Source organism: Ovis aries, chromosome 17, assembly GCF_016772045.2.
Source record: "Ovis aries strain OAR_USU_Benz2616 breed Rambouillet chromosome 17, ARS-UI_Ramb_v3.0, whole genome shotgun sequence".
Classification (NCBI taxonomy): Eukaryota; Metazoa; Chordata; class Mammalia; order Artiodactyla; family Bovidae; genus Ovis; species Ovis aries.
Genome location: NC_056070.1, coordinates 54,725,406 through 54,751,716, shown reverse-complemented (window position 1 = coordinate 54,751,716; position 26,311 = coordinate 54,725,406). Strand labels below are relative to the sequence as shown.

Sequence of the window (26,311 nt, the reverse complement as noted above, 5' to 3'; positions counted from 1 at the left end):
CCTGCTGTCCCTGGGGCCAGGAGCACTCTCCCCATCTCTGCTCAGCACTGCTGCCTGGCACTACCCATCTCTATTTCTTCCCTCTGTCGAATCTGTCACCACTGGAAACTCTCTGCGTTGTGCATTTGTATCTTTTCATCCATCTACCCCTTGCACCGTGTCATGAGGCATGCAGTTTGTCGCTAGGCGGCTGTCTCCCCTACACTAGCCCCACGCCTGGCATGCAGCAGGGCTCCACGAGGGGGTGACCACCCAGCCAGCCATTGACTCTGTGGCTATACCACTGGGGCGGCTGAGGAGATGTTCTGCTTCTTAGAGGCAGATGTTCTGGTTCTTGGACTCTGAAGCCCGTCACCCACGGCCACTAAACAAGGCCACGACTTTATTTCAAGCCCTCCCTTCTCACTCCTTGGATCCCAAGGCTGCCTGCGAGGCCACAGGAGGAAAACCATCCTGAGAGAGATTAACCATCACAGTACCTTGAGTTCTGAGAGCAAACCACCTTTCCCAAGGCCCTTTAAGAGCCTGGACTCTGGAAGCAAATGGGCCTCAGATCCACTCCCAGCTTCTGTCTGATCCCAGGCATCTCATTTTTCCTCTCAGCCTCAGTTTCCTCATCTGTGAAACAGGGACACAGAAAACAAGGGGGTCTCTCCCTCACAGGGTGATTAGATTTTAAACAGGAGCACAAAACATATACACGGTTCCTGGCACACAGCAGGCACTTGATGAGAGCTGTTACTTCAATCAGTTAACAGACTTGCTGAGCAGCTGCTGTGTGCTGGCCAGTCAAGAGCTTGGAGCCGAGGAGAGTGTGGTGAGGACTCACCCTCCTGAGCGGCCCACTGAGAGTGAACAAAATAAGTGAACTGCACAGTATGTTGTTGTCCAGTAGCTCAGTCGTGTCTGACTCTTTGCGACACCATGGGCTGCAGCACGCCAGGCTTCTAGGAAGTGGTAAATGCTGGGGAGAAACACAAGGCAGAGAAAGGGCTCTGCAGGGCTAAATGGCTGCTTTTTAAAAAATATTTATTTGGCTACATCAGGTTAGTTGTGGCACTCAAGATCTTCGCTGCGTCATGCAGGATCTTTCATCACAGTACAGACTCTCGAGTTACGGGAGCACTCTGTCTCTCTAGCTGTGGCCCATAGGCTCAGTAGTTGCTGCGAGCAGGCTTAGTTGCTCCGCAGCATGCAGAATCTTGGTTCCCTGACCAGGGATCGGACCCATGTCCCCTGCACTGCCAGGCAGATTCTTAACCACTGGACCTCCAGGGAAGTCCCTAAAGGGTTATTTGTAAAATAGCGTGCTGAGGAGGTCTCATTGAGAAGGTGAGCAAAGACCTGAAGGAGGTGAGGGAAGGAGGTTCACAGATGGCAGATGGAAAAGCATTCCTGGCAGAGGAACCCACAGGAGCGAAGGCCCTGAGGTGGGACCCGTGACTGATAATGTAAGAGAATTTTTAAGTCTGCTCTCCCCACCATTTTCCTCCTCAAAATTGACAAGCACAAGTGCCGACTGCCCAAGCGCTGCAGCGAGCGAGCAGCATCTCTCCCCGTGCACCAGCCGCCCGGCTCTTTAACCTTGAATGCCTTTCTGGGTCCCACGTGTCACCGGGTGGCGACTGAGCTGCCCTTACTTCAGAAGAACGGCATGGGGTGGGGGGGCCTTAGGTGGTGTCCGCCTCACCTACCACTGCCAAAAGTGGTCATGGGGTTATTTTTAAACTTGGGGAGGAAGTATTTATTGTTCCCGGGCTGAAGAGAGCTGGGCAGACTGTGGGATTCTTCTGGGGGAGCAGTGCTGTGTCCTTTCCACCATGGTGAGTACTCAGGGCCCCCGGAGGAGGTAAGTGATGCTGGGTGGCGAGGAGGGGACACCACTTACAAGCAAAGGACCAGATGGGAGGGGGAGCACGGCAGCTCTCTGGGGCCCCAGATCCTGGAGGAAAAAGCACTGCTTGCTGCGTGCACACAGAGGAACCCCAATCAATGCCCCCGATAAGCCACAAATAACAGCAGCTCCCGGGGACTCGCAAAAACAAAGTAAGAGAGTTGGCTTTTTTATGGCTTGTCTACTGACCTCTTGAGGAATCAATAACTCCCAGGGCTTGCAAAATGGGATTGAACGCTTTTAAGGATCAAATTGTAATTCTTTCCTCTTGTTCAGGCAGCTGGGGAAAAGAATCTTTTTGTTTTCACCTTTTGAACTTGCAAATTTAAAACCTCTCTCCCTCTGTTGTTTAGTTAGGTGTCCCTCTCCAGAAGCAGGAAGCCCCCAAAATCAGGATCAGTGTAAGGCTGTGGTTAGGGGCACAGACTCTGGAGTCAGTCTGCCTGAGTTCGACACTGGCTCTGCCTTTTTGTGACTGTGTGACCTTGGGTAAATGAGCCAACCTCTCTGAGCCTCGGTTGCCTCCCCGGGAAAATGGCGATGGTAATAATAGCATCCACTTGACAGAGCAGTTATGAGGACTAAATGCAATAACATATGCAGTGTTCAAGCGTTTGCTGTAACTCAAGTCAGAAGCAGGTGGGGAAATGTTAACTCACTCCCCTCTGCTCTGTTTGCATGGTGCAAGGACAGAACATTTAGAGAGGAGATGTTGCTGCCATTTGGATCAGGGGAAAATCGAGGGGGACAGAGCAGTTGGGTTTTAACACCCTGAAAATGTGTCATTTCATCTCGCATTCTTCATGGTTTAGTGAGCCTGACTTTTTTTTCGCCTCCAATCAATTTTCCTTCTGTGCATTACTGAACTTTTTGTGAAATGCATCAGAACAAAAGCAGCTGGGTCCTGCTGGAGCTGATCCGAAAGCCTGGCCTCCATCCCTGGAGACACACCTCTACCTCCCCTAGTTTGCAAAGGAGCTGCTGCAAGACCCACAGTCTTTTACCATCCACCAGAACCAGGCTGACTTTGAGAAGTCTTATTCCATGTCCTTTTAACTTTCCAGCACTGCCCTTTTGAGATGAGTGTCGGCACCACACCCCCATTTCGCAGATGAGTGGCTGAGACTTACCCAGTGATGGAACCTGATCTATTTTTCTAATTCCCAGCCTCTGACTTTTTTAACTGTTTTTTTTTTTTTTTTTTTTACCCTCTAGTCACCTAAGAAAGCCAAGAAGAGAGCAGAGGGAGCCAATTCCAATGTGTTCTCCATGTTTGAACAGACCCAGATCCAGGAATTTAAGGAGGTGGGTGCAACTGGGTGGAGATTCCCACATGCTAGAAGGAGCCTTTCCCTCATTCCATATTCCCTGCAAAGACCTCTCAGTTATGTTGTCTTTGTTTCCATTCTGTTGTTGGCCGTCCCATGCCATGTGTGGGATCTTAGTTTCCCAACCAGGAATCGAACACACACCCTTGCAGTGGAAGTGCAGTGTCTTAACCCTTGGATTAGCAAGGAAGTCCTAGCTTGTCTTTATCCTCCCCAAAACACCCCAAATTCGGTCTGAACATGTGTGTGAATGACTTAAAGAAATTAACTTTTGCTGATCATCAAAACAAAGTCTATGTCTTGTTGAAAATGTAGGAATGAATTTCAGAAATGCATGAAGAATAAAAATGACCCGACTTATAATTCTATGACCCAGAGATGATCAGTTAACATTTTGGGATACGCCCTGCCAGCGGTTTCTGTTATGTATGCACATATTTGCTAAACAAAGGGACCATCTTCTATGCACACTCATCAGTACCTGTTGTTTTTTCTTGAGCAATTCAGTACCAACATTTTCCATCATTTCTTTAAATCACCTCTTATGGTTAGATGTTATGTTTAGAATGTTTTACTATTATAATTAATACCCTTTGCTTATATCTCTGGTTATTTCCTTGGGGTAAATTCCTAAAAGCGGAACAGTTGGATCGAAGGAACATTTTTTTTTTTTTTTACAAAAGAAACTAAAACCAAGTACAACCACTGGTCCAAGCTGCCCTCCAGAAATCCTGTGCTCATTCTGACTCCCATCAGCCCCAAGAGGAAAAGGTGCCTTTCCTGCCACATCTCCATCAACACTAGGTGTTAACATCTCAAACATGATTTCTGCCAGTCAGAGAGATGTCTGAGAGTATCTTGAGATTTTAATTTTTACCATCTTAATTATTGACTGCTAGCTAGGCCTGAAACCCTACCCCAGTCTATGGGGATGTGCCTTCGTAAGCAAACCTAAGTACCAATTATGTAAAAGTAAACCACTGCTGCAGGCTCAGGATACACTGAATTAATTTTCCAGCCATCCTGATGGCTCATACTGAGTTATCCACTCTCTCACCTGGCCCTTCAGAGGAAAACACACCAAAGCTATGCCGGAGAGGCCACAGTATTTTATATGAAAGGAGAAACCACTGGGGGCTTCCAATGGGACATGAAGACTTGACCCTTCTGTCCCCACCAGCATTCAGATCACAGGAACATCACGCCCCACAGGCTGCCAGGGAGAGAGGAATTTCTGGGATGAAATGTCACATTTGAACCTGAAATAGTTCTCTTCCCCGGAGAAGACTACATCCTCCCTTCTCCCTCCCTCTGTCCCAACTTCTGGAATGAGATCAGCTGCTTGGGGGCATGACCTGGGGGTGCAAATACTTTCAGGAACCAGTTGTTAAAAGAACTCAAGAAACGTCATTGGTAAAATACCTGGGCATTCACAAAGCTCTTGGAGTCTCCCTCAGAGCCAGCTGGAAAAGATTACTGGCTTCATTTTACAGATAATGTGGGCTTGCAAGTTGGTGAGCAGACTCCAGTTTTTAACTCATTTTTTTTTTTCAACAACAGCTTGATAAAGTTGTAATTCACATACCATGTATTCACCCTTTTAAAGTAACTGTACAATTCAGTGGTTATTTAATACAGTCACAGCATTTTGCAACCATCATCACTTATCTAATTTTAGAACATCTTCATCGCCCCCAAAAGAAACCTCATACCCATTAGCAGTCACTCCCGAGTCCCCCCTCCCCGCAGCCCCTCACAACCACTAGTCTATTTTCTGTCTCTAAGGATTTGCCTGTTCTAAATGCTTCATAGAAATGGAATCATACCCTATGCGGCCTTTTGTGTCTGGCTTCTTTCACTTAGTATCATGTTTCAAGGTTCATCCATGTTGTAGCATGTGTCAGAATTTCCTTTTTATCGTTGAGTGACATTCCATTGTGGGGAGAGACCACATTTGTCTATCCATTTATCAGTTTGGAGCTATTGTGAATAGTGCTGATGTGGACATTCACACCCAGCTGTTTGTATGGATACATGGTCTCATTTCTCTTGGGAATACACGGGAGCATGAAATTGCTGGGTCCTGTAGTAACTCCAGATCTAACACCTAATATCCCTCGATGCTCCTTGAAAACCCCAGAATCCCACTTCCCCCAGCCCTTGGCACAATCTCTGGGGCTCCTTCCCACAATTTCTCCCGGGTTGACCAGACAATCGCCTCTCTTTCACAGGCCTTCACCATCATGGATCAAAACAGGGATGGCTTCATTGACAAGAATGACCTGAGGGACACCTTTGCTGCTCTTGGTACGTCGCCCTACACCACCACCCAACACCAACTAGGAAGGTCTTCTTATCCCACTCCCGTGAGGGGCAGGAGGTGAGGCTATCAAAAAGGTCAAGAGCTTGTCATTCTGAAACAGCTCAACCAAGATCAATCTTTAAGGCAAATTTCAGAGGATAGGAAAGAAGTGTTTAGTCTTTGAGTGTCTTAACATATCTTTTTCTTTTAAAATCATTTTTATATGGTTTTGGATACAATGGCAGTTTACAATAGAAAACTCGGAAAATTCAGAAAAGTATAAAGGAGTAGACAATGTTGACCACGAGGGCATATTCCACTGTTAACATCTGAGCCTCTAATTTTTTTCCTAGGCATCTCATGTGCGTGCATGCTTAACAGTTAGACTCATTCTATTTTGGATTCAGCTTTTAAAATTTAACATCTCAGTAGGGTGATCATGAGTACCTGGAACTGTTTCAAAATATAAGTGTCCAATCTGTCACCTCCTCCTCCATTCCATGGACCTCATCAGGTCCATGAACAGCTGGGCAGGTTTTGTACTGAGCAATTATACAGAGTACTATTAGTGTTTGTAGCCACTTAAAACATAAGTTATCTTAATAAGCGGTGGCTTTTTCTAATTTATACAAACATACTATATGGGCTTGTGACAGTGGCTAGGACAAATATATCAGAATCTCCAAGGCCGTGTGGGTTAGAGCAGCTATAATTTGAAAAAGTTCCCTCAAATTCTGATCTGTCTCTCCCACCTCCAAGTGAGAAGGGCTAATTTTATAACATGAGGATTTCTTATTTGAGTAAAACATTAAAACATCTGTATAAAATGTTCCAGGTCCTGAAAGCACAGTTTTAAAAATAACTAAACCCTCTGTGAGTTGTTTCCAGTTGTCTGGTTATTATAAATAACACTTTTGAGAACATCTCACGTGAATCTCTGGCCCCGTCTACTGTGTCTCCGATTATTCCTAGACAAGATTCCTTGAAGTAGGATTACAAGGGCAAATGCCAGTGCCCTGACAGCTGTTTCTGTCCCAGCTCAGAATCGCTGAGTGTCTGTCTCCTGCTCTAGGGCGTGTGAACGTGAAAAATGAGGAAATTGATGAAATGCTCAAGGAGGCTCCAGGTCCCATTAACTTTACTGTGTTCCTACAGATGTTTGGGGAGAAACTTAAGGGTAAGTTCATGTGTATTTCTGTTCATCTACGTCTGTAGAGGTATATATCTGTGTATGTGTGTGTGTTGGTTTGTGCACTTGGGTCTGTCTTTATGTGTCTTCATCTTTGGGCATCAATTAAAAGCACTAGGAGAACATACAGGAGTTGGCAGATGAAGGCAAGGTAACATAGGAGAGGGAGAGAATAAAAAGAGCAGTTAATAGTGCTCCAAGGTTGGAGCACTTCATCCAGACCTCATACGAAGCACTTTAAATGCATTATATGCATCCCCTTAGTCTAGGACGTAGCTTCTCTTCTTATCCTCGTCTACAGAAGGGGAACTGAGACTCAGAGATGGAAAGTCATGTGCCTGAAGCTACACGGCTAACAAATGCTGGAGTCAGGATTCAAATCCCAGTCTTTCTAAGTCTAGATCCATGCCTGACCTTGGGTTTGCTCCAGAAATAACTGAATTCTCAGCCCACGCTTTCAAAACACCAAGGCTCGGTGCTCAGAAGTGGTGAGGTCTTTCTTCCTTACCCCAGATTCTCAGCCACCCATGGCACATCAACCCCATTTTCTGTTTCAGGAGCAGACCCCGAGGAGACCATTCTCAACGCATTCAAAGTGTTTGACCCTGAAGGCAAAGGAGTGCTCAAGGCTGATTAGTGAGTGGGATGTGAGTGGTGGGAGGGGGACAGGGGGGTCCCTTGATTCTCCCCACAGCCCTCCCCACAAAGCCAGGGGCAATATCTGCTTTTCTCTCTCTGCAGTGTCAAGGAGATGCTGACCACGCAGGCGGAGAGGTTTTCCAAAGATGAGGTAACAGGGCCCTTCAGACACCCTCTGTACCGCAGTTACTGGCCTCACCTTTCTAGGGACTCCCTCTCCAGACTCTCTTACATAAAATACCCGACTCCACACTGAGAAAGAATCTGCTTTCGTTTACTGAGCCCTTATCTCATTTCATTCCCTCAGTCACCCTGTGAGGTAGTGACTAGCACTATGGTCATTTTACAGATGGCAAAACTGAGGCTCAGGGAGGCAGTTACTAGTCTGAAAGGACAACCCTAATGGGAAATGCCGGGTCCTAGATCCAAACCTCTGTCTGACTCCAGGTTCTGCTTTCCTCGTAACACATTGAGACCTGGTGACGGCATCAATTTCCTGAGGGATTGAAGGTGTCATGCAGGGTGACCATGTATTGTTGTATAGATTGTACACCGCACAATCCTCCTGGATGCCCTTAATAATATATACTGCAGAGTATCTATTTGTTGCAAGTTTTTTCCAGCAGATGGCAGTAAAGTGTCTTGCTAGAATTTTCTTAAAATCAGAACATACGTAAGACTTTTTCTGGCAGGTGGCAGTAATGTGCCTGGAAGAAGGGGCACTATTGTTATCAATAATTCATCAAAGGCCCTGTATAAACAAGCAACTGTCTTGTCAACATTGCTAATTAATCTTAATGAATCTATTTAAAATAGTCCCTTGCAGCCTCTCAGGCCTGATTCCGTGAAGTTTCATATTTTACTAAAAATTTTATTTGAATTTCCTCCTTAAAATTCAAGCAGTTGAAAGAGCCTGCCTTTAAACTCCCACCATCTTTGTGACTTCGGACAAGCTCCTTAACCTCACTGTGCCTCAATTTCTTCATCTGTAAAGTGAGGACAATAATAGAATCTACTTCATAGTACACATGACGATGAGTGTACTATGAAGTACACTTTAAATGAGTTCAAATGTGTGAAGTGTGATACATGAAAAAGGTAATATGTGTTAGCTATTATTAACCCCAAATTAAAAAAACAATAATTAGCTAATATTCTTTAAGGACTTCCTGGTGGCTCAATGGTAAAGAATCCTCCTGCCAATGCAGGAGACTCAAGTTTGATCCCTGAATCAGAAGATCCCTTGGAGAAGGAAATGGTAACCCACTCCAATATTCTTGCCTGGGAAATCCCGTAGACAGAGGAGGCTGGTGGGCTACACTCCATAGGATCGCAAAAGAGTCGGACACAACTTAGCAACTAAACAACGAAAAAAAAATTTAATGTAGAAATTACACATTAAAAAAAATTAAATTTCCCTCAAAGAATCAAATTCCTCAAAGAGTCTGACCTCCTTGCCCACATGGCCACAATGGCTGGCCCTGAGGAGTTATAATCTCTGTAGATAGACTATGTCTCCATTTAACCACAGTCCCCAACAGGCCCATCGTGCTCCCCTATATAACCTGCCCCGCCCTTTACACACACAATTGAGTTTGCAATCCCTGCTTTCCCCATTGCAGGCTGGGTACCTAGGAACATCCCTGCAGGATGGCCCTTGGGGTCGGCACCTGGGGAAGGAAGCAGGAAGGCAGGGAGGGAGATGCCCATGGCAGCCCATATCAGCTGCCTCTCCACTTGGGCCGCCCTTCCCCCCAAACCCTCAGCCTGTCTTGCTGGTTTGTTGCAGATTGAGCAGATGTTCGCCGCCTTCCCCCCTGATGTGACTGGCAACTTGGACTATAAGAACCTGGTGCACATCATCACCCACGGAGAAGAGAAGGACTAAGGGAGTGGCTTGCCTTTGGGTGGGCAGATGGGGGCATCCTTGCCCTCTTCTCATTTTGCCCAGTAACACACCACCCCTGATCTTGGCCAGCTGGTCATGTGGCTGCCTCATTTATCCACCTCCATCTTCTTTGCAGCCTGGGTGCCTTAGAGCTACCATGTGACCACACAGCTGGCAGATGGAAATTCACCCAGAGTCCATGTTCAAATAAAAAGGAGGTCGTGTATTTGTTCATGATGTGTCCTTGAGTAAGGAAGACCCTTTGCTAGTTCCCATGAAGGCAGTATATGAGTTAGGGATGGCCCTGCTGTCATTATTATTGAATCTTAGTGACTCTTTACTTAAAACAGATCTTCAGGGACTTGGGACTCTGCTGGTGGTCCAGTGGTCACCAGCAGTTCCTGGTTCTTGTCCATCCCTTCAGCAATCCTAGTGGAGAGAGGACACCTCTCTCTCTCCCAGCTCCACACAAATCCCAAAACAGGGCCTGTGCAATACCTGAACCAACCCTGAAACAGGTGCAGTACCCTGACTAGCAGACTTGCTCAAATGACCAACCCTTGCACGGGGGCTAAAATCAGCCTCTTCCAAACCTTACATGGCCTGAGGGTGGGAAGGGCCATTCCCAATGGAAAGTCCAGATGTAGTTTAGGAGGAAGGGGGAGTAGATGTCAGGTAGTCTAAGTTTTCAAGGGAACCCCAAGAATCTGAGACCTAGCCAAAGCGCAAGATGTCCTAGAAACAAAGAGCTGAAGCTGGGATCAAAGTGGCAGCTGGGGTCACCTAGAGGGAATCAGACGGTTTGGGTGGTTGGAGGAGCCAGAACTGAAGTGAGTCTTTAAGGTTCAAGAACAATAACAGAGACCCCCAGAGGAGAAACTCAGGGTCTACTCCAATGACATCACCTGCTGGGAAATGGGGTTCCTTTCAAGCCAACTGAGAGGGCAAGGACTCAGGACCCCCATGCCATACCATGATGACCCTTCATGATCCACACCCTGTGATGACCCATGCCCCCCTCACATCCAGAACCTGTGACCTGGGGCTCCTGCAGAGACAAGACCAGGCCCTGGAGAGGCCCCAGCTTGTGGCACTCAAATGGAGTTTGTGTTTCAGGACAAGACATCCTGGACACAACTCTACAGTGACACACTCATCCATGCGCCCATCCCACACACAGATACAGACACAGGGCCTCCTCGGCTCCAGGTTCCCACCTGTGAGTCTGCTGCACCCTATATGGTTCTAGGACGTGAAATCAGTATTTTGGCTCCCATGTGGCCCCTACACTTCACCTGGTGAGCCGTGATGGGGGGTTACCATCTCAAGGGCCACAGTGACCTCACACCACTCTCGCCACCTATGTCAGCTTTGGATCTCCACCCTCCTGCTCCTCCACACCATCCCAGGGAGGTGCCAGTGCCCCAGTCTCTTAGTAATGAGTGTGAAAAGGCACTGAGGTTAGAGAACAAAACATTTACTCTCTCTAGTTATGTACAAATGGCCAGAGCCGCCTCAGGCTGTCGCCTTCTTCTTGGACTTCAGCTCGTCCCCCTTTTCGGGCGTGCTGTCCCTGTTCCGAGACTCTCTTGCGGTGTAGTGACTGAGCGCCATTTGCCGAAGGCTGCTGTGGTCCAGGGGCTGCTCCACTGCACCAAAGATGGACCCATGTGAGGAGTTCAAAATCAAATCCAGCACAGCGGAAGGGCGGGCTTCCTTCCCAGGGCTAGTGCCCCTTCACCCTGTTCAAGGAGCTCCAAGCCTGGCTTGGTGACGCTCCACAGCACTGGGGGTGGGAGTGTGAACAGTCTCCACGTTCAGGGAGAGGGAGGACAGGCAGGGATGTGCTGCTCAGGGATGGCCAGACAATAACCGTCTTTTTCCTCCCAGACGAGGATGTGAAGGTGAGTTGGATTTAATATCACGGAGATAGGGCCACCACGTGCAGTTGCTCGGGATGTAGACTGCACAAAGACACCTGTTTCTGCAGGACTGAAACCCACCCCCCCCCACCCACACACACTTGATTGCCAAGCCACGTCTATCCAGCAGGGGTGGCTCTTCCTAATTAATCTGCCTAGAGGGGCTTCCCTCTTCTAATTTACACATGCAAGCCATAGAGGCTAGTGGGCTAAGAGAACCCAATGTTTATCAATATTCCCTTGAACAGAAATGAAGATATCATCTGTATATTCCTGACCTTGTGAGGACAGTGTTATCAATGGCTGTTCTCTGCCACCCTCCTCATTTAAGAACTCAAAGGGTCAAGAGAAGCTGTGCTAAGGTGGCTGACACCAGCCCTGGTTTTCACTCCGGTTAACTTTCAGTTGCTCTGAATACATCAAACAGATGTGTGTACACCTGTGCATCTCTGCATGCGCACATATTGGCAATTCCCTCCCTCCATTCTTGGCACACCTGCACGCTTGAAATGCTGCTCACAGAAGAGGGGAAACTTTTTTAAAAACCAATTTTTCCCCTCTGGTTACTGAAATCACACAAGGTCGCTGTAAAAGAAAATTCTAAGCAATGACAGAATTAACTCAGAAATAAAAAATTCTCTGCAACCCACCACCCAGAAATACCCACTGTAAGTCGGCATATACATCCTCTTCATTTTTATATGTGTAATCTAGATACTTTCCTTCCCTTCCTCCTCCTCCTCCTTCCTTTTCTCTCTCCCCACCACCCCCCCTCCATCTCTTATGTACCAGGTTGTGAAAGGCTGTCTTGTGAACTGTAGGTTTTACGCAGCATCCCTGGACACTAGATGCCATATACACATATGTCAGTTCATGTCAGCCCACAGCATTCTTTTTAGTGGCTGCCTAGTATTCCATCACATGCATGGGTGAGCTGCAACTTATTTAACCAATCTCTAATAGGCAAGCATTTCAGTCATTTCCAGTTCGGCTGCCCTCCTACTTTCAACTTCGAACCTTGAGTAAGTTTTTCTCTGAAGGACCAATTCCCACAAGCACGATTACAGACTCTACGCATGTATCTGAAATCCAGGGTAATTATTAGGTAAGCCTATTTCACCTGTAACCTTCCTTCACTAATCAAGGTCATTTTCTTATTGGTATAAACGTCTCGCTTGTCCTCCAGGCAACATGTGGCCTAAACAATGTGTCTGCCTGAGTTGTTTTCTAGGAGCTTGGGTTCAGCTGTGTCTAGTTCCAGCTGAGCAGGTTAACCCTGGATAGAACCACAATCCTTCCACTGAGCACATGCTAGTGTTGCTGGATGACATCTTGAACACACAGAGGCCCAACACTTAGTTACACCTATACAGAACCAGGATTAGGGCACCATTTTCCAATCACCTTTCCCCACATGTTCCATGCCTCAGATCACCTGGCATCTTTATTCTTTATCCCATAAACACCAGAGCCCCTTGCTTTCTGGGAGGGGAATTTTGGAGATTTGTCTCCCCATCTCCTCTCCTTGGCTTTGCGGACTTGCGAATGAATCACCCTCTCTCTGCTGACCCTCTGTGTCTTGGCCTGGCTTGCTGTGCATCGCAAAGATGCAGCCTGGCTCAGTAATATAACCACTCCTCAACCTTCCAGAACATGTTGCCAAACTACCTACTAAACACCACGTGGGGCCAGACTTTACCCCCACCTTCAGAGAGAAGGGCTAGTTCCCTCAACCCCCGCAAACCACAGTACCACCAGCTTCTGCCTCCAAAAGCAAAGAAGATTAATGTGCCTGCGCCCGCAGGGCCACAGTTAATCTCTGGTGTGAACCAAGCCTCAGCTGCTTCAATCATGGGGTGGGGGGACACAGATGGGGTTGGGGAAAGGAGGTCACAGGTGGAGCGAGACTCAAGAGCATACGGTGAGGATAGGAGACGGGATCAGGGAATCTCGTCTGCTCATAACGTGCCAACTTGGAAATTTTGGCTACTTTAAGGTTCATGAAATGGTCAGAGTAGTTGTAATTTTTTAAAGTATCTGAGATATCTACACTTCAGAATCTGTGGCTTTGTCATCATGCTGTAGAAAGAAAACTCCAGGTAAGAAGAGAACTCACCTTCATCCAACTTGTCGCTAAAGGGGTCAGCCCCGAACACTGGGGGGATGACCTTGATGGGTTCTGCAGGCTTGAGGAGGGCGGAGCCACCCCAGAAGGGGTTGAGGAAGGATGGCTGGACCTCCGCCTCTGCCACTTCCATTTCCATAAGCCGCTTGTAGGATTCTAACACCAGCAAGTCATTGGTCTTCTTCTCAATGATGGCTGGAAAAAAGGCGTAACCAAGAAGTTTGCCAAAGGGACCTGGGTGCTAGGGGAACTAGAGGTAGCGCTCCCTGCTGGAGAGGAAGGGAAGTAACAGGAAGGGAGCAGGTCATGAATGCCCATAAGGACAACGGCTTTCTCTTGGGTTACATCGTTCATTCCCTAGAGAGCACAATTTGGATCTTGAGAGGCAAAACCAATATGACTCTTTGATGCATAAGGCACGATATACATAAAAAAATGAACAGTTATATGGTATATCAACTGTATGAAAATTCCATAAGGAAGAGCAGTTAGGAAAAGTGTGTCTGAAAAGGCTCCATAGGAGACAATAATAAAAAGGTTGAGGAACATTTTTTTAACACTAAAAATTGGGAGCCGTGGGGAAACTCTGCCTTAACCTACTGATCTTTTCCTCAGTGCTCTGAGTTTGGGGGAGCTGTCCTTCCCACTGTGTTTCACAGCCCCATGGAGTCATCAGAATAATTCATTCATTCATTTATTCATTCATTCCACAAATGATTATTGGATGCTTATCAGACCAGGCACAGTGCCTGAGACGCCACAATGCATGGAGGGAAAACAATGACGATAAACAATCACAGAGATGCAAACCCTGATGGAGCTCATAAACTTCAGCGTGAATGGGAAGATGGAGAGAAAGGCAAGTTCAGCAAATAAATACACATATCCTCACTATCCAGATGCTTGTTATCTGAATTCAGTAACTATTGGGTTTAAGGTGGGTTGGTTTTTTTTTTGAATTTTCATATAATGCATACCGTTTCTCTTCTCTCTGAAAATCAGGAACCAAAAAGATTCACATCTGAAACTTGCTATTGGTTCTCAAGAATCTCCTCAATTCACACAATGATAATTACCTGTTTATAGAGACAAACTAGGCAACGATTAAATAATACAACTGCTATGAGAGTGAGTACCAGACCACCTGACCTGACTCTTGAGAAACCTATATGCAGGTCAGGAAGCAACAGTTAGAACTGGACATGAAACAACAGACTGGTTCCAAATAGGGAAAGGAGTACGTCAGGGCTGCTTATTTATTGTCACCCTGCTTATGCACATCATGAGAAACACTGGGCTGGATGAAGCACAAGCTGACATCAAAATTGCCAGGAGAAACATCAATAACCTCAGATATGCAGGTGACACCACCCTTATGGCAGAAAGCAAAGAACTAAAGAGCCTCTTGATGAAAGTGAAAGAGGAGGGTGAAAAAGTTGGCTTAAACTCAACATTCAGAAAACTAAGTTCATGGCCTCTGGTCCCATCACTTCATGGCAAATAGATGGGAAAACGATGGAAACAGTGAGAGACTTTACTTTGGGGGCTCCAAAATCACTGCAGATGGTGACTGCAACCATGAAATTAAAAGATGCTTGTTCCTTGGCAGAAAAAGCTATGACCAACCTAGATAGCATATTCAAAAGCAGAGACATTACTTTGCCAACAAAGGTCCATCTAGTCAGAGCTACGGTTTTTCCAGTGGTCATGTATGGATGTGAGAGTTGGACTATAAAGAAAGCTGAGCACTGAAGAATTGATGCTTTTGAGCTGTGGTGTTGGAGAAGACTCTTGAGAGTCCCTTGGACATCAAGGAGATCCAACCAGTCCATCCTAAAAGAAATCAGTACTGAATATTCATTCGAAGAACTGATGCTGAAGCTGAAAATCCAATACTTTGGCCACCTGATGGGAAAAGGTGACTCATTTGAAAAGGCCCTGATGCTGGGAAAGATTGAAGGCAGGAGGAGAAGGGGACGACAGAGGATGAGATAGTTGGATGGCATCACCGACTCAACGGACATAAGTTTGGGTAAACTCTGGGAGTTGGCAATGGACAGGGGGGGTCTGGCGTGCTGTAGTCCATAGTGTTGCAGAGTCAGACACAACTGAGTGACTGAATGTAACTGATGAGAGTGAATAATAGTGGGTACAGCAGGACCAGCCTCAGATGGAGCAGCGGAGAGGGGCCTTGCTGGAGAGAGGACATTTAACCTGAGATCTGAGAATGAGGAACTGGGTGTGGGATGAGTATTCTAGGAACAGTCCATGCAAAGGCCCTGAGGTAGAATTAGTTGGGGAAGAGACTTGGAAATACAGAGAGGAGAACAGTGTGGCCACCGGAGGTGAGCAAAGAGGAAGAGCAGGACAAGAGATGATGAAAAGGGTAAGCAAGGGGACTTTCCTGGTGGTCCACTGGTTAAGAACCCACCTGCCAATGCAGCAGACACCAGTTCGATCCCTGGTCCGGGAAGATCCCACATGCCTGGGGCAACTCAGCCTGTACATCACAACTACTGGGTCTGAACACCCTAGAGCCTGTGCCCCACAATAAGAGGAGCTGTTGCAATGAGAAGCCCGTGCGCTGCAACTGCAAGTAGCTCCCTGCTCACCACAGGAGGAAGCCTGCACACAGCAGTGAAGACCCAGGACAACCAAAAATCAATAATAAGTAAGTAGTTTCTAAAAAATGTAAGCAGGGGCCAGGCTACTAAGAAGTTGATAGGCTGTGGGTAAGAAAGAGTTAATACAGCAAAATCTGACTGCTCTCCTTCGAAAAGGTTGCTCAGCAGTTTGGTCCTTGGACAGTATCAGGGAACTTGGATTTTAGGAAGGTCCCCACCACCATTAACTGTTAAGAGAGGCTCATCATGCCTTTGTTGTTCAGTCGCTCAGTCGTGTCAGACTCTTTGCGACCCCACGGACTGAATCACACCAGGCTTCCCTGTCCTTCACTATCTCCCAGAGTCTGCTCAAACTCATGTCCACTGGGTCAGCGATGCCAGCATGCTTAATCTATTTAAAAATGTAGCTTATGCTATAAATAAATACTTGCTGTTCTTTCTGGGGTCTGGAACTGGGGTATGTGCCAGGCTGGAGGTACCTGTATGATCAGCCCCCATCCTAACCCTAAGCGATGAGTAGCCAATGAGCTTCCCTGGTTGACACCATTTCACTTGTGTTGTCACGACTCATGGCTGGGGGGCATTAAGCACATCCTGGGAGACGACCCTTGGAAGCTTGCTCTTAATTTCCTCCATGCTTTCCCCCAAGCTCCTTTCTCCTTTACTTATTTTGCTTTGTACCTTGTGGCTGTAATAAATCATAGCCATGAAAATATGACTATGTGCTGAACCCAGGAGCCCTCTTAGTGAATCCCTGAAACCGACAGGAGGGAGGGGTCTTGGGAACCTCCCAAACACAGATGGCATTAAGAACCTTCGATTCTATCCTAAGAGCGGTGGAAGTCATTCATTCTAAACTGGCATGATCTCTGTGGGTGCATCTCCCTCACTCCTGAGCTCAAGGCCTAGAAATGTGTATTACAGTTAATAGGCATTTGCTACATGCCAGGCACTGCTCTGAGCACTTTATTTCTTTCTTCCCAATCTGAATGCTTTTCGTTTCCTTTTATTGCCTTACTGCATTATCGACGACCACCAACATAATATTCAATAGGAGTTGTGAGAGCAGACATTCTTGCCTTGTTCCTGATCTTAGAAGAAAAACATTCAGGTTTTTTTTTTTCACCATTAACTATGAGGTTAGCTTCAGGTGTTTCTGGAGATGCTTTTTATCAGGTAGGGAACTTCCCTTCTAGTTCTAGTTTGTTGAGAGTTTTTTTTTTTTAAATTATGAATGGATATTGAATTTTGTCAAATACTTCCTTCTGTATCTATTCACATGATCATGTAACTATTTCTCTAAGAACTACTTATTTACTTAACCTTCCCAACATTTTTTAGATGAAAAAACTGAGGCACAGAGAGGTTCAGAAGATTGCCCAGAAAATTCCCTGATGGTCCAGTGGTTAAGCATCTGCTTTCCAATACAGGGGACGCAGGTTTGATGCCTGTTTGGGGAACCAGGATCCCACATCCCATGGGGCAACTAAATGCTACAACAAAGATCCCAGTTGCCGTAACTAAGACCCGATGCAGCCAACAAAGAAATATGAAGCACACACACAGACTCAAAAATCCATGTTTTTAAAAAAAGAAAAGTTGCCAAAAGTCATACAGCTAGTAAGAGTAAAACCACGATTTGAACTCAAGCAGGTTGGCTTTAGTGCCAGGCTTCACCACCAGGCTCACTACCTCCAAAAGAGCAAGTCCTTGTGCCTGCTCATAGAAATCTCTGGAAATGGTTGCTAAAAGTCTAGTGGGCTTGACTCACCAAAGTACTGCGGGAGGTTGATATCCGTGACTTTCCCTGTCTCCCCTAACTGCACCAGGATCTTGGTGGCATCACAATTTATCTTCTTAAACAGATTCTCCACTGAGTTCTTGAGATACTCCAAGGTCTTGGTGATCTCCCTGTAGTTGTTCTCGTACATGTCTGCCTCCTCCGTGGTCTTCTTTAGTTTCTCCTATGGCAGACCCCCAGGTCCCATCCAGGTCAGCCAGGTGGCCACTCTGGCTGGGCTCAGCCCTCACATGTGAGAGTCTGAAACCAGGGTCTCCAAACTGCAGGTTTGCAAACCTCTAAGGGGCTTCCCTGGTGGCTCAGACGGTAAAGAATCCACCTGCAGTGCAGGAGACCCAGGTTGGACCCCTGGGTTGGGAAGATCCCCTGGAGAAGGGAATGGCAACCCACTCCAGTATTCTTGCCTGGAGAATCCCCATGGACAGAGCAGCCTGGCTGGCTACAGTCCATGGAGTCTCAAAGAATCAGACACGACTGAGCAACTAAGCACAGCAAGGGGGTGCAAAGGAGCTTCCCTGGTGGCTCAGATGGTAAAAGAATCCATGTGCAGGGCAGAAGACCCAGGTTTGACCCCTGAGTCAGGAAGATCCCCTGGAAAAGGGAATGGCAACCCACTCCAGCGTTCTTACATGGAAAATTTCATGGACAGAGGAGCCTGGCAGGCTACAGTCCATGGAGTCACAAAGAGTCAGACACAACTGAGAGACTGAACTAAGCTGAGCAACTGAACTAAACTGAGTGACTAACACTTTTCACACAAGGGATTGCAAGAACAATTTAATGGGTCTCAATCCACATTTTTTAAGTGAAATAAAATAGATCAGAAAATAAAGAAAGAGAGGAGAAAACACTAGTATTCACTGGAAGTAGTGAGGATAGATATTATTTAATGTAAAGATTAGTTTCACTTACATATGTGTATGTGTGTCTGCATGTCTACTGGATTGCAGCATTTTTTAAAAGCTGTTGACTCATTTTTTAAAAATTAAGGCCCACGGGAAGAAATATATCTATGTTGCAGTCCAATACATTCACACACTGCTGTTCAGTCGCTAAGTTGTGTCCAACTCTTTGTGACCCCATGGACTGGAGCATGCCAGGCTTCCCTGTCCTCCGCTGTCTCCCAGAGTTTGCCCAAGTTCATGTGCATTGAGTCGGTGATGCCATCCAACTGTCTCATCCTCTGCCGCCTTCTCCTTTTGCCTCCAATTTTACATGTATGTATTTATATACATTTATCTAATCAGGAAATTAAAGTTTCACAAGTCAATATTCTTATTGTGTGTTCTAATATTTTCCATTCTGTTCTATTCCATCTTGTTATCTTTAAACGCTAGTGACAATCCAACAAACCGATTTCACCATTCAGTTTAAATCACATTACTAGAGACCAGGGGTTCTCAAAGCGGCGTCCCAGGACAAGCAGCATCAGCTCCATCAGGGAACTTGTCAGAAATGCAAGTTCCTGGGCTCCAGTCCAGACCAACTGAATCAGAGGCTCTAGGTGTAGGCTCAGCAATTTGTGTTTAATGAACCTCCAGATGGTCGTGACACATGGTAAAGTTTGAGAACCTCTGTGAGTCCACTGGATCACAATTTCAGTTTCACACTGGTATCACCCGGGAGCATTAAAACATTGGCTGCCCAGACCCCAGCCTCAGACATTCAGACATCTCGGTCTGGCGTGCAGCCTCAGCATTGGGAACTTTAAAGCCTCCAAGGCGATTCTGACTTGCAGCCCAGACTGAGAATCGCTGCTCTAGGATAAGTGCTTTGATGGCTTCCCACCTCTCTCCCTGGTTCTCAGACTGCAAAGGTGAACTGGGCCCTGGGAGGATCAGCCTTGTCCCTACCAGCTCCATGTGGACCATTCCAAACAAGGATCCCAGAGGACCCTACCCACACTCCCACTTATCGGGTGAGGGAACTGAGGTTCTGAGGCAAGGGAGAGGGAAGCCGTGATTTGAACTGTCCCTCAAGCACCACACCAGGCAGCTTCCTCTGTCTCAGCCACTAGTATATTCAGTCCCCAGGGCTGAATTTCCTCATACGTCAGCCAGAGCCCCTCCTCTCATTCTAAAGGTGCAGTAAAAGATCACATGAGAAAACTGCTTTTTAACAGCCTGATGTGATGTTGATAATACATGTATGTGTGTGCATGCTCAGTCATGTCCAACTCTCCGTGACCCCCTAGATTGTAGCCCACCAGGCTCCTCTGTCTATGGAATTTTCCAGGCAAGAATACTGGAGTAGGTTGCCATTTCCCCCTCCAGGGTATCTTCCTGACCCAGGCATCGAACCCTCGTCTCTTGTGACTCCTGCATTGGCAGGCAGATTCTTAACCACTGTGTCACATGGGAAGCCTGATAACCCATGTCCAGCACCTTAGATGTTCCAAGCACTTCACACACATCTTCTTAACTAATCCTCACAATTGCCCCAGTTTCCAGATGAGGAACACTGAAGTCAAAGAAAAGTGAACTTGTGCTTACCTCATCTGTGTTGAGTTGTCTAAGAACCTGATCTTCGGATCTTTATTTAAGCAATTATTTAGTAACAAGATGATGGTGACTTGAAGCTTTATTGACTTACAGGATAAACAACAATAATGATAGTTATGTTTATAGTTCTTTGCCCTGCAGTATGCCAAGCATGTACATGCAAGATTTTATTCAACCTTCACAGCCCTATGAAGTGAGTACAATTATCATTCCCATTTCACAGGTGAGAAAACTGAGGTTCAGAGAGGTTAAGTCAACTTTCTCAAAGTACTAACATCAGGAAGTAACTCTTCTGGGAATCATACCCAAGCCTTTGTTCCCAGGACCTGGTTGCTTAATTTCTATGCTAAATCTCCCGTGAAAGGACTGATTCCACCACTTCTCTCAGAAGGGACAACGAATGGAAGGTAAGTAGAAAGGTTCCAAGAGTAAAGGAGATAGGCGTGATCTTTAGTAGGGGGTAAGAAAAGTGGGTTCTAGGTGAGCCCATTGCTATTAAGACAAATTCTCTTGCTAAGAGTATTTGCATTCGAAAAGAGGCTCCAGGAAAGCCCAAGGAACAAAGAGTTACTGGAGGACTTCAGACAGAGGTTGGGCGATGCTTGGGGTTGTCTGGTCAGCCTCTCCAAGCTGTATCCCCCATTAAGCCTTCAAAACCCCAAGATGCAGAGCAGCAACAGTCCCAACCCCAAGGAAGCACGTGGACACGGAGTGGCCAAGAGTCAAGGATGTGGGATGCCAAGCATGTGTCCAATTTGAGGGGGGGGGGGTCTCCTTGAACTTGGGCCCTGCCTGTGTCTACTTTCCTCATTCCTGAATCCTGGGAGAAGTTGCTGAGCCTGAGAGGTGCTTTGCTGCCCTCCAGTGGTGCATTAGAGAATGGCAGGGCCATCCCTGTCTACCACCTGCAATGCCAAGAACAGAAATCAGCTACAGAAAAAAGGAACGGAAATGACCCATGAGCATAGTTCCTGGGACAGGAACTACTGAGTTAGAAAAGGGCTTTGCAATCAAGCTCTGTGGTTCATATCTTTCTCAGACATTTGCTATCCATTCTCCCCTTATACCTTAATAACAAAATGGTTATCATTTCAGTGTAGCAATGTGCCAACTAAAAGTTGTATTTCCAACCATCCTTTGAAATAGGAATGGCCAGTAAGACACAGATACAGATGCTATTGACTGAAAATTCAAGGAAAGAACTTTTAAGCTGACTAACTCAATTAGAAAGGCCTTTTTTTCCTTCCCTACTTTCTTTCTGCTTGGAATGTATATGTGATGGCTGGACTGTAATACAACCACGAGGCATCGTTGGGAATGTAAGCCACACACTAAAGATGGCAAAACTGGAAGGAGAAGCCTGATTTACTGATAACATCATAACCAGCCCTAAAGTGCTAATCTCCAGATTTACATTTTCACAAAGTAAATAAACTATGGCATAGACCACTGTTATTTTGGGTCCCTATTATTAGCAGCTGAATGCAATGCAAAGCTCATACAGCATCACAACTCCATGATGATGGGGATTGCTTCTCTGAACCTCAGTTTCCTTATCTGTAAAATAGATCATATCACCTACTTCATAGTGTTGCTGTGAGGATTAAATGAGATAGTGCAAGCCAAGCTCTTAGCCCAGTGTCTTGTGCATAGTAATTGCTCAGGAAATGCTCGTAATTACTATTATTGACTGAGAACAGGCCGCAACTAGGACAAGGGAGAGAGAGAAGTAAAGACAGAGGCAGAGATCTGTTTGGAACTCACCAGTCAGGGATGAAATTACAGGCACAAGGGCCTGGGATAGGCTTCCTGATGTGGGAGAGTCTTTAAAAAGGAAAAAGAAAGCCTTTGTCTTTTTTTAGGAGCAAAATTTTGCAGCAACATCTGTAGCAGAGGCTGCCTGTGACAAGGGGTCAGACCATGTCAAGACATGACTCAGGCCAATAGTCACAGGACAGACATCTTCCTCCTACTGAGAGTCAACTGACAGGCCATCAGATAAGACAACAGAGACTCCCATGTCCCTCCCTCCGCAGTCTGGTCTTACCTCCAGCTCTCTCAGGATGGCGTGGTTGTCTTCTTGGGATGATTTCTGCTGGGATCGCAAGCGCATGATCTCATTCTGCTCAGGAGAGAACCAGACCATAAGGAAAAGTGGTGTCCCCCTTCCTAGAACACCTTAAAAGAAGCCAGGGCCTTGAAGAGTTCATGAGGACTTATTTCACTTTTTTAATATATCTATAATATATTTTAATTGGAGGATAATTGCTTTACAATGCTGTTTGTTTCTGCTGTACACAATGTGAATCAGCTATAAGTACACATATATCCCCTCCCTAGTGAGGATTTAAATTATCCATTTCAAGAAACCCCAGAACCCCTGGACCCTTCTTAGGTCCATGGAAGTTTCCTGATGCTTTTTAAATTAAAAGGAGGATGAGGGACGTGAGTGGGTGGGTGGTTCATCCTTTCTGGAGAATTGCCTATAATCAATAGGATTTGCTGCAATGGTGGCAATGTTCTATCTGCACTGTCCAGTATTGCAGCCATTAGCCACACATAGGCACAGAGCTCTTGCAATGTGGCTAGGACCAATGAGGAACTCATTTTTAGATTTAATTTAAATTGATTTAAACTAAAATCTCCCATGTGACTGGTGGCTACGGTAATGGACAGACAGCTCCAGAGCAGGGGTTCTACCACTCTATCGTGAATCAGAATCACCTAGGGGTTTGTGAAAACAGATATCTGGGCTCCACACCAGAGCTTCTGATTTAGTATGTCTGGGTGAGGCCCTGTGCTGTGCTATGCCTAGTCACTCAGTCATGTCCGATTCTTTGCAACTCCATGGACTATAGCCTGCCGGGCTCCTCCGTCCATGGGGATCCTCCAAGCGAGAATACTGGAGTGGGTTGCCTCCTACAGCAGATCTTCCCAACCCAGGGATTGAACCCAGGTCTCCCGCATTGCAGGTGGATTCTTCACTGTCTGAGCCACCAGGGAAGCCCAAGAATATGAAGCTTATCCCTTCTTCAGGGGAACTTCCTGACCCAGGAATTGAACTGAGATCTCCTGCATTGCAGGTGGATTCTTTACCAGCTGAGCTACCTGGAAAGCCCGGGTGAGGCCCTAGAACGCGCATTTCTCACAAGTTCCCAAGAGATGCTGCTGCAGTGGTAGCCCAGGGGCCAGATCTGAGAACTCCAGGGCTAGGACAGTGTATCCAAATGTAAAAGGCATGCACTTTTTGACGGGGCAATACCATTTCCAGGAATCTGTCCCAAGGAAATAGTAGGACACGTGGGCAAAGGTGGCCACTCAAGGCCATCCCTTGAGTTATCATTCATTATCTCCATTAGGAACAACCTGAATGTCTACTGGTTGTTGATTGGTTAAGTAAATAATGGTACATTTATATCATGGGGGGAAAGGGTCTCAAATTAAAATACAATTTAAATGCATATTCCAGGCTTATTTTCAGAGAATCTAGGTTTGTACGTATGAGACAGGGCCTGAAGAATCTTCTTTTTTAAGAAGCATCTTGTGATATTATTACTATAGAGCTTCTAGGGAGCATCTAGGGGCTCCAGAAGCCACTACAAAGAACATAGGAATAAAAAGGTTTTTTAATTGTGTAAATTTATTTAAAATACCAGGGGAGAAAACCATAGATGATATTGGGCAAAACTGTCGGAGAACAAAAGTTCATAAAACAGCAAGAACTATTTTGTTCGCTGCCACATTACCAGTGTCCTTTGGCCTTCAAAAACCTTCCCTGCGATACTGAAGATGGCCACCAGAGGGAAGTGGCGAAGCGCCTAAACGGCAGGTGGCCCACTCAGAGGCCAACTGGGCCCCTCTTGCTTGAGACTGCTCTGGTCTCTTCAGAGCAAATGAGACCCCAGCTCCTCTCAGCAAAGGAGGGAGAGTATGGTCTGACCAGTTTATAGGGGCAGTGCACTCAGCTTCCTGTGAGAATGTGGGCTGGAGTTGTCAGATCTGATTTTCCTAGAGAAACCAGAAATCCACATTTTCATGTGGAATATCCTGATTTTTAAATGTTGGCAACTCACTAATTTTAAAATTTGGGTACGAAGGAGGCCAAGCAACAGAACAATGAAGCCTGCGTTCATCAGTTTATGACCTCTGACCCCAGCCCTCTAGGTAAGAGTGAAGTCAGATGTTAGAATCCTAAATGTTTTTGACTTAAATCTGAACCCTACTTTGGGCAGAGGTGCCACAAGAGGGCGAAGAGATAAGGGCTCAAACACCCCCTCCAGTAACCCATCTCACCTCCACCCCCTTCATCCAGAACCACTCCATTTCATCTGTTTTATTTACTGATATTTCCTCATACCCTAGTTTAAAGAAAAACTTCAGTAGCTTTTAATGAAAGCTTGGAAACTACTGCTCCAGTCCGAATATGTCATTCTACAGGTGGGGAAACTGAGGCCCAGAGAAGGCGGGAGTTTGGCCATCTTTCCTCAGATACACTTGTCCTCACAACAGAGACAGGCTGTGTGGCTGAAGAAGAAAGGAGAGTGCCCTCAAGGTGATTGGGAAAGTCAAGGTCAAGGTTGCTGTTGGAGAATAGCTGCTCGGTGCCTCCCACTGTGTGCAGGGCAGTCCTGGGCTTTGGGAATGGACAGGGCACCCACGAGGGCGCCTGTCCTCTGAAAGACGGGCCTCCTCTCCCCTTAGCTCTCTGGGCCAGCCAGCCAAAGGGGTACCCCAGCTGGACAGTGGAAGGAGAGCGGGATTGGGGTACTTGCCCACCCTCTTGGCAGGTCATTCGTTTGGCCACCAGCCACCAGGAAAGACACACAGACAGCCTTCTCCACATACCTGCCTCCTGGTTCCAGAAACGGCTCCGTCACCTCACCCATTCTGGAGCTCAGCTATGCGATTCAGCACATTCCCGCCTTAATTTCTTTAGACCTTTGTAAATAGTCTCTTTTTTCAAAGCTCACCTCTCTTTACCCATTTTGGGCATGCCATCTGTTTCCTGTGACAGCCCACCTCCGTTTCCACGTGTCACCTGTACTATTATTATCTATTAGTAGCTTTCTTTAAATTGACCAAATTTTGTGTAGTTTGTTTATCACTATTTGTTTACCGTTATTATTACTACCTGGGCTTCCCAGGTGGTGCAGTGGTAAAGAATCCACCTGCCAATGCAGGAGACTCAAGAGGGGCAGGTTCGATCCCTGGATCAGGAAGATCCCCTTGCCTGAAGAATCCCATGGACAGAGGAGCCTGGCGGGCTACAATCCACGGGGTCGCAAAGAGTTAGACATGACTGAGCAACTGAGCATGCAGACATTACTACTACTTACCACCCTAAGGAATCCTCTCTATAGAATCACAATGCTCTGAGTGCTGTTCTTTCTAATCCCCATTAAAATTAACTTCATCACTCATTTTGAAAAAATTAAAATGTTTTCCCCTGTCTTCTAGCTACTTGCATTTGGCCCCACATTCAGGAAACGGTGACACTGCAAAAGGAAGGGCTCCCCTAGGTTTCCACCCAGCACAGGGACCTCAGAGGGAAGAGTAATGAGTTCTCAGAGGAGGTGACATTTGTCAGGACTAATGAGTGGTATTGCATCAGAAGAAGAGTGGGAGGGGTGGGGAACAGCATGAGGAAGGTTTCAGAGAAGGGAAACACAGGGGGCAGCTGGGACTGGCAGCTGATGGGAGTGCCTTGAGGGTCGCGATGAGAGCTGAGCCTGCAGGGGCAGGTTGAAGCCAAATTCTGAAAGGACTGGAGTGTCATGCTAAGTTTAGACTCTCTCTGTGCAGAGAGTTCCAAAGGCTGTTTCTGTGTGTTCTGGGGAGTAAGCAGCTCAGGGAGTCAAGTTTGGGAAATTACAGGTTCAACAAAGGTAAATAGTTTCTTTACTGCAGGACTTATCAGAGCCCTTACTATGCTCACATACATCAGTTCTCTCCAAGATCAATTTACCATCTCTCCTCAATTCTACAAAGCTGTCTATTGACAGGGGTCAGCCAGCTTTTAAGACAAAGGGCCACACAGTCAATATTTTGGGTTTTGCAAGCCATATATGGTCTGTCTTGCATATTTTTTCCCTTACAGT

General features: G+C 46.4%; 2 protein-coding genes across 3 annotated transcripts in view; one reads left to right on the top strand and one right to left on the bottom strand.

The window, feature by feature from the left end:
• Window positions 1–1,770: 1,770 nt before the first annotated feature.
• On the top strand, window positions 1,771–9,472 carry MYL2 (myosin light chain 2). 2 transcript variants are annotated; one of them, NM_001141954.2, is given in 7 exon segments: window positions 1,771–1,823; window positions 3,110–3,199; window positions 5,454–5,529; window positions 6,597–6,701; window positions 7,271–7,349; window positions 7,455–7,503; window positions 9,142–9,462. In NM_001141954.2, coding segments are annotated over 7 exon segments (501 nt in total). In that variant the 5' UTR covers window positions 1,771–1,820; the 3' UTR covers window positions 9,241–9,462.
• Window positions 9,473–10,696: 1,224 nt separating this feature from the next.
• The window catches only part of CCDC63 (coiled-coil domain containing 63), a 35,102-nt gene continuing 19,487 nt past the window's right edge, over window positions 10,697–26,311 (bottom strand). Inside the window, exons 7-10 of the mRNA XM_027980253.3 lie at window positions 22,261–22,335; window positions 17,683–17,875; window positions 13,279–13,482; window positions 10,697–10,889 (exon numbers count right to left, since the gene is read on the bottom strand). Of these exons, the coding sequence (XP_027836054.1) occupies window positions 10,756–10,889; window positions 13,279–13,482; window positions 17,683–17,875; window positions 22,261–22,335 (606 nt within the window). The 3' untranslated portion in view covers window positions 10,697–10,755. The remainder of the gene's footprint in view (window positions 10,890–13,278; window positions 13,483–17,682; window positions 17,876–22,260; window positions 22,336–26,311) is intronic.

Coding starts and splice junctions, on each gene's coding strand:
- MYL2 (XM_060400582.1), top strand. Junction 3,200..5,453: donor AGATCCAGGAATTTAAGGAG/GTGGGTGCAACT, acceptor TCTCTTTCACAG/GCCTTCACCATCATGGATCA. Junction 6,702..7,270: donor GTTTGGGGAGAAACTTAAGG/GTAAGTTCATGT, acceptor TTTCTGTTTCAG/GAGCAGACCCCGAGGAGACC.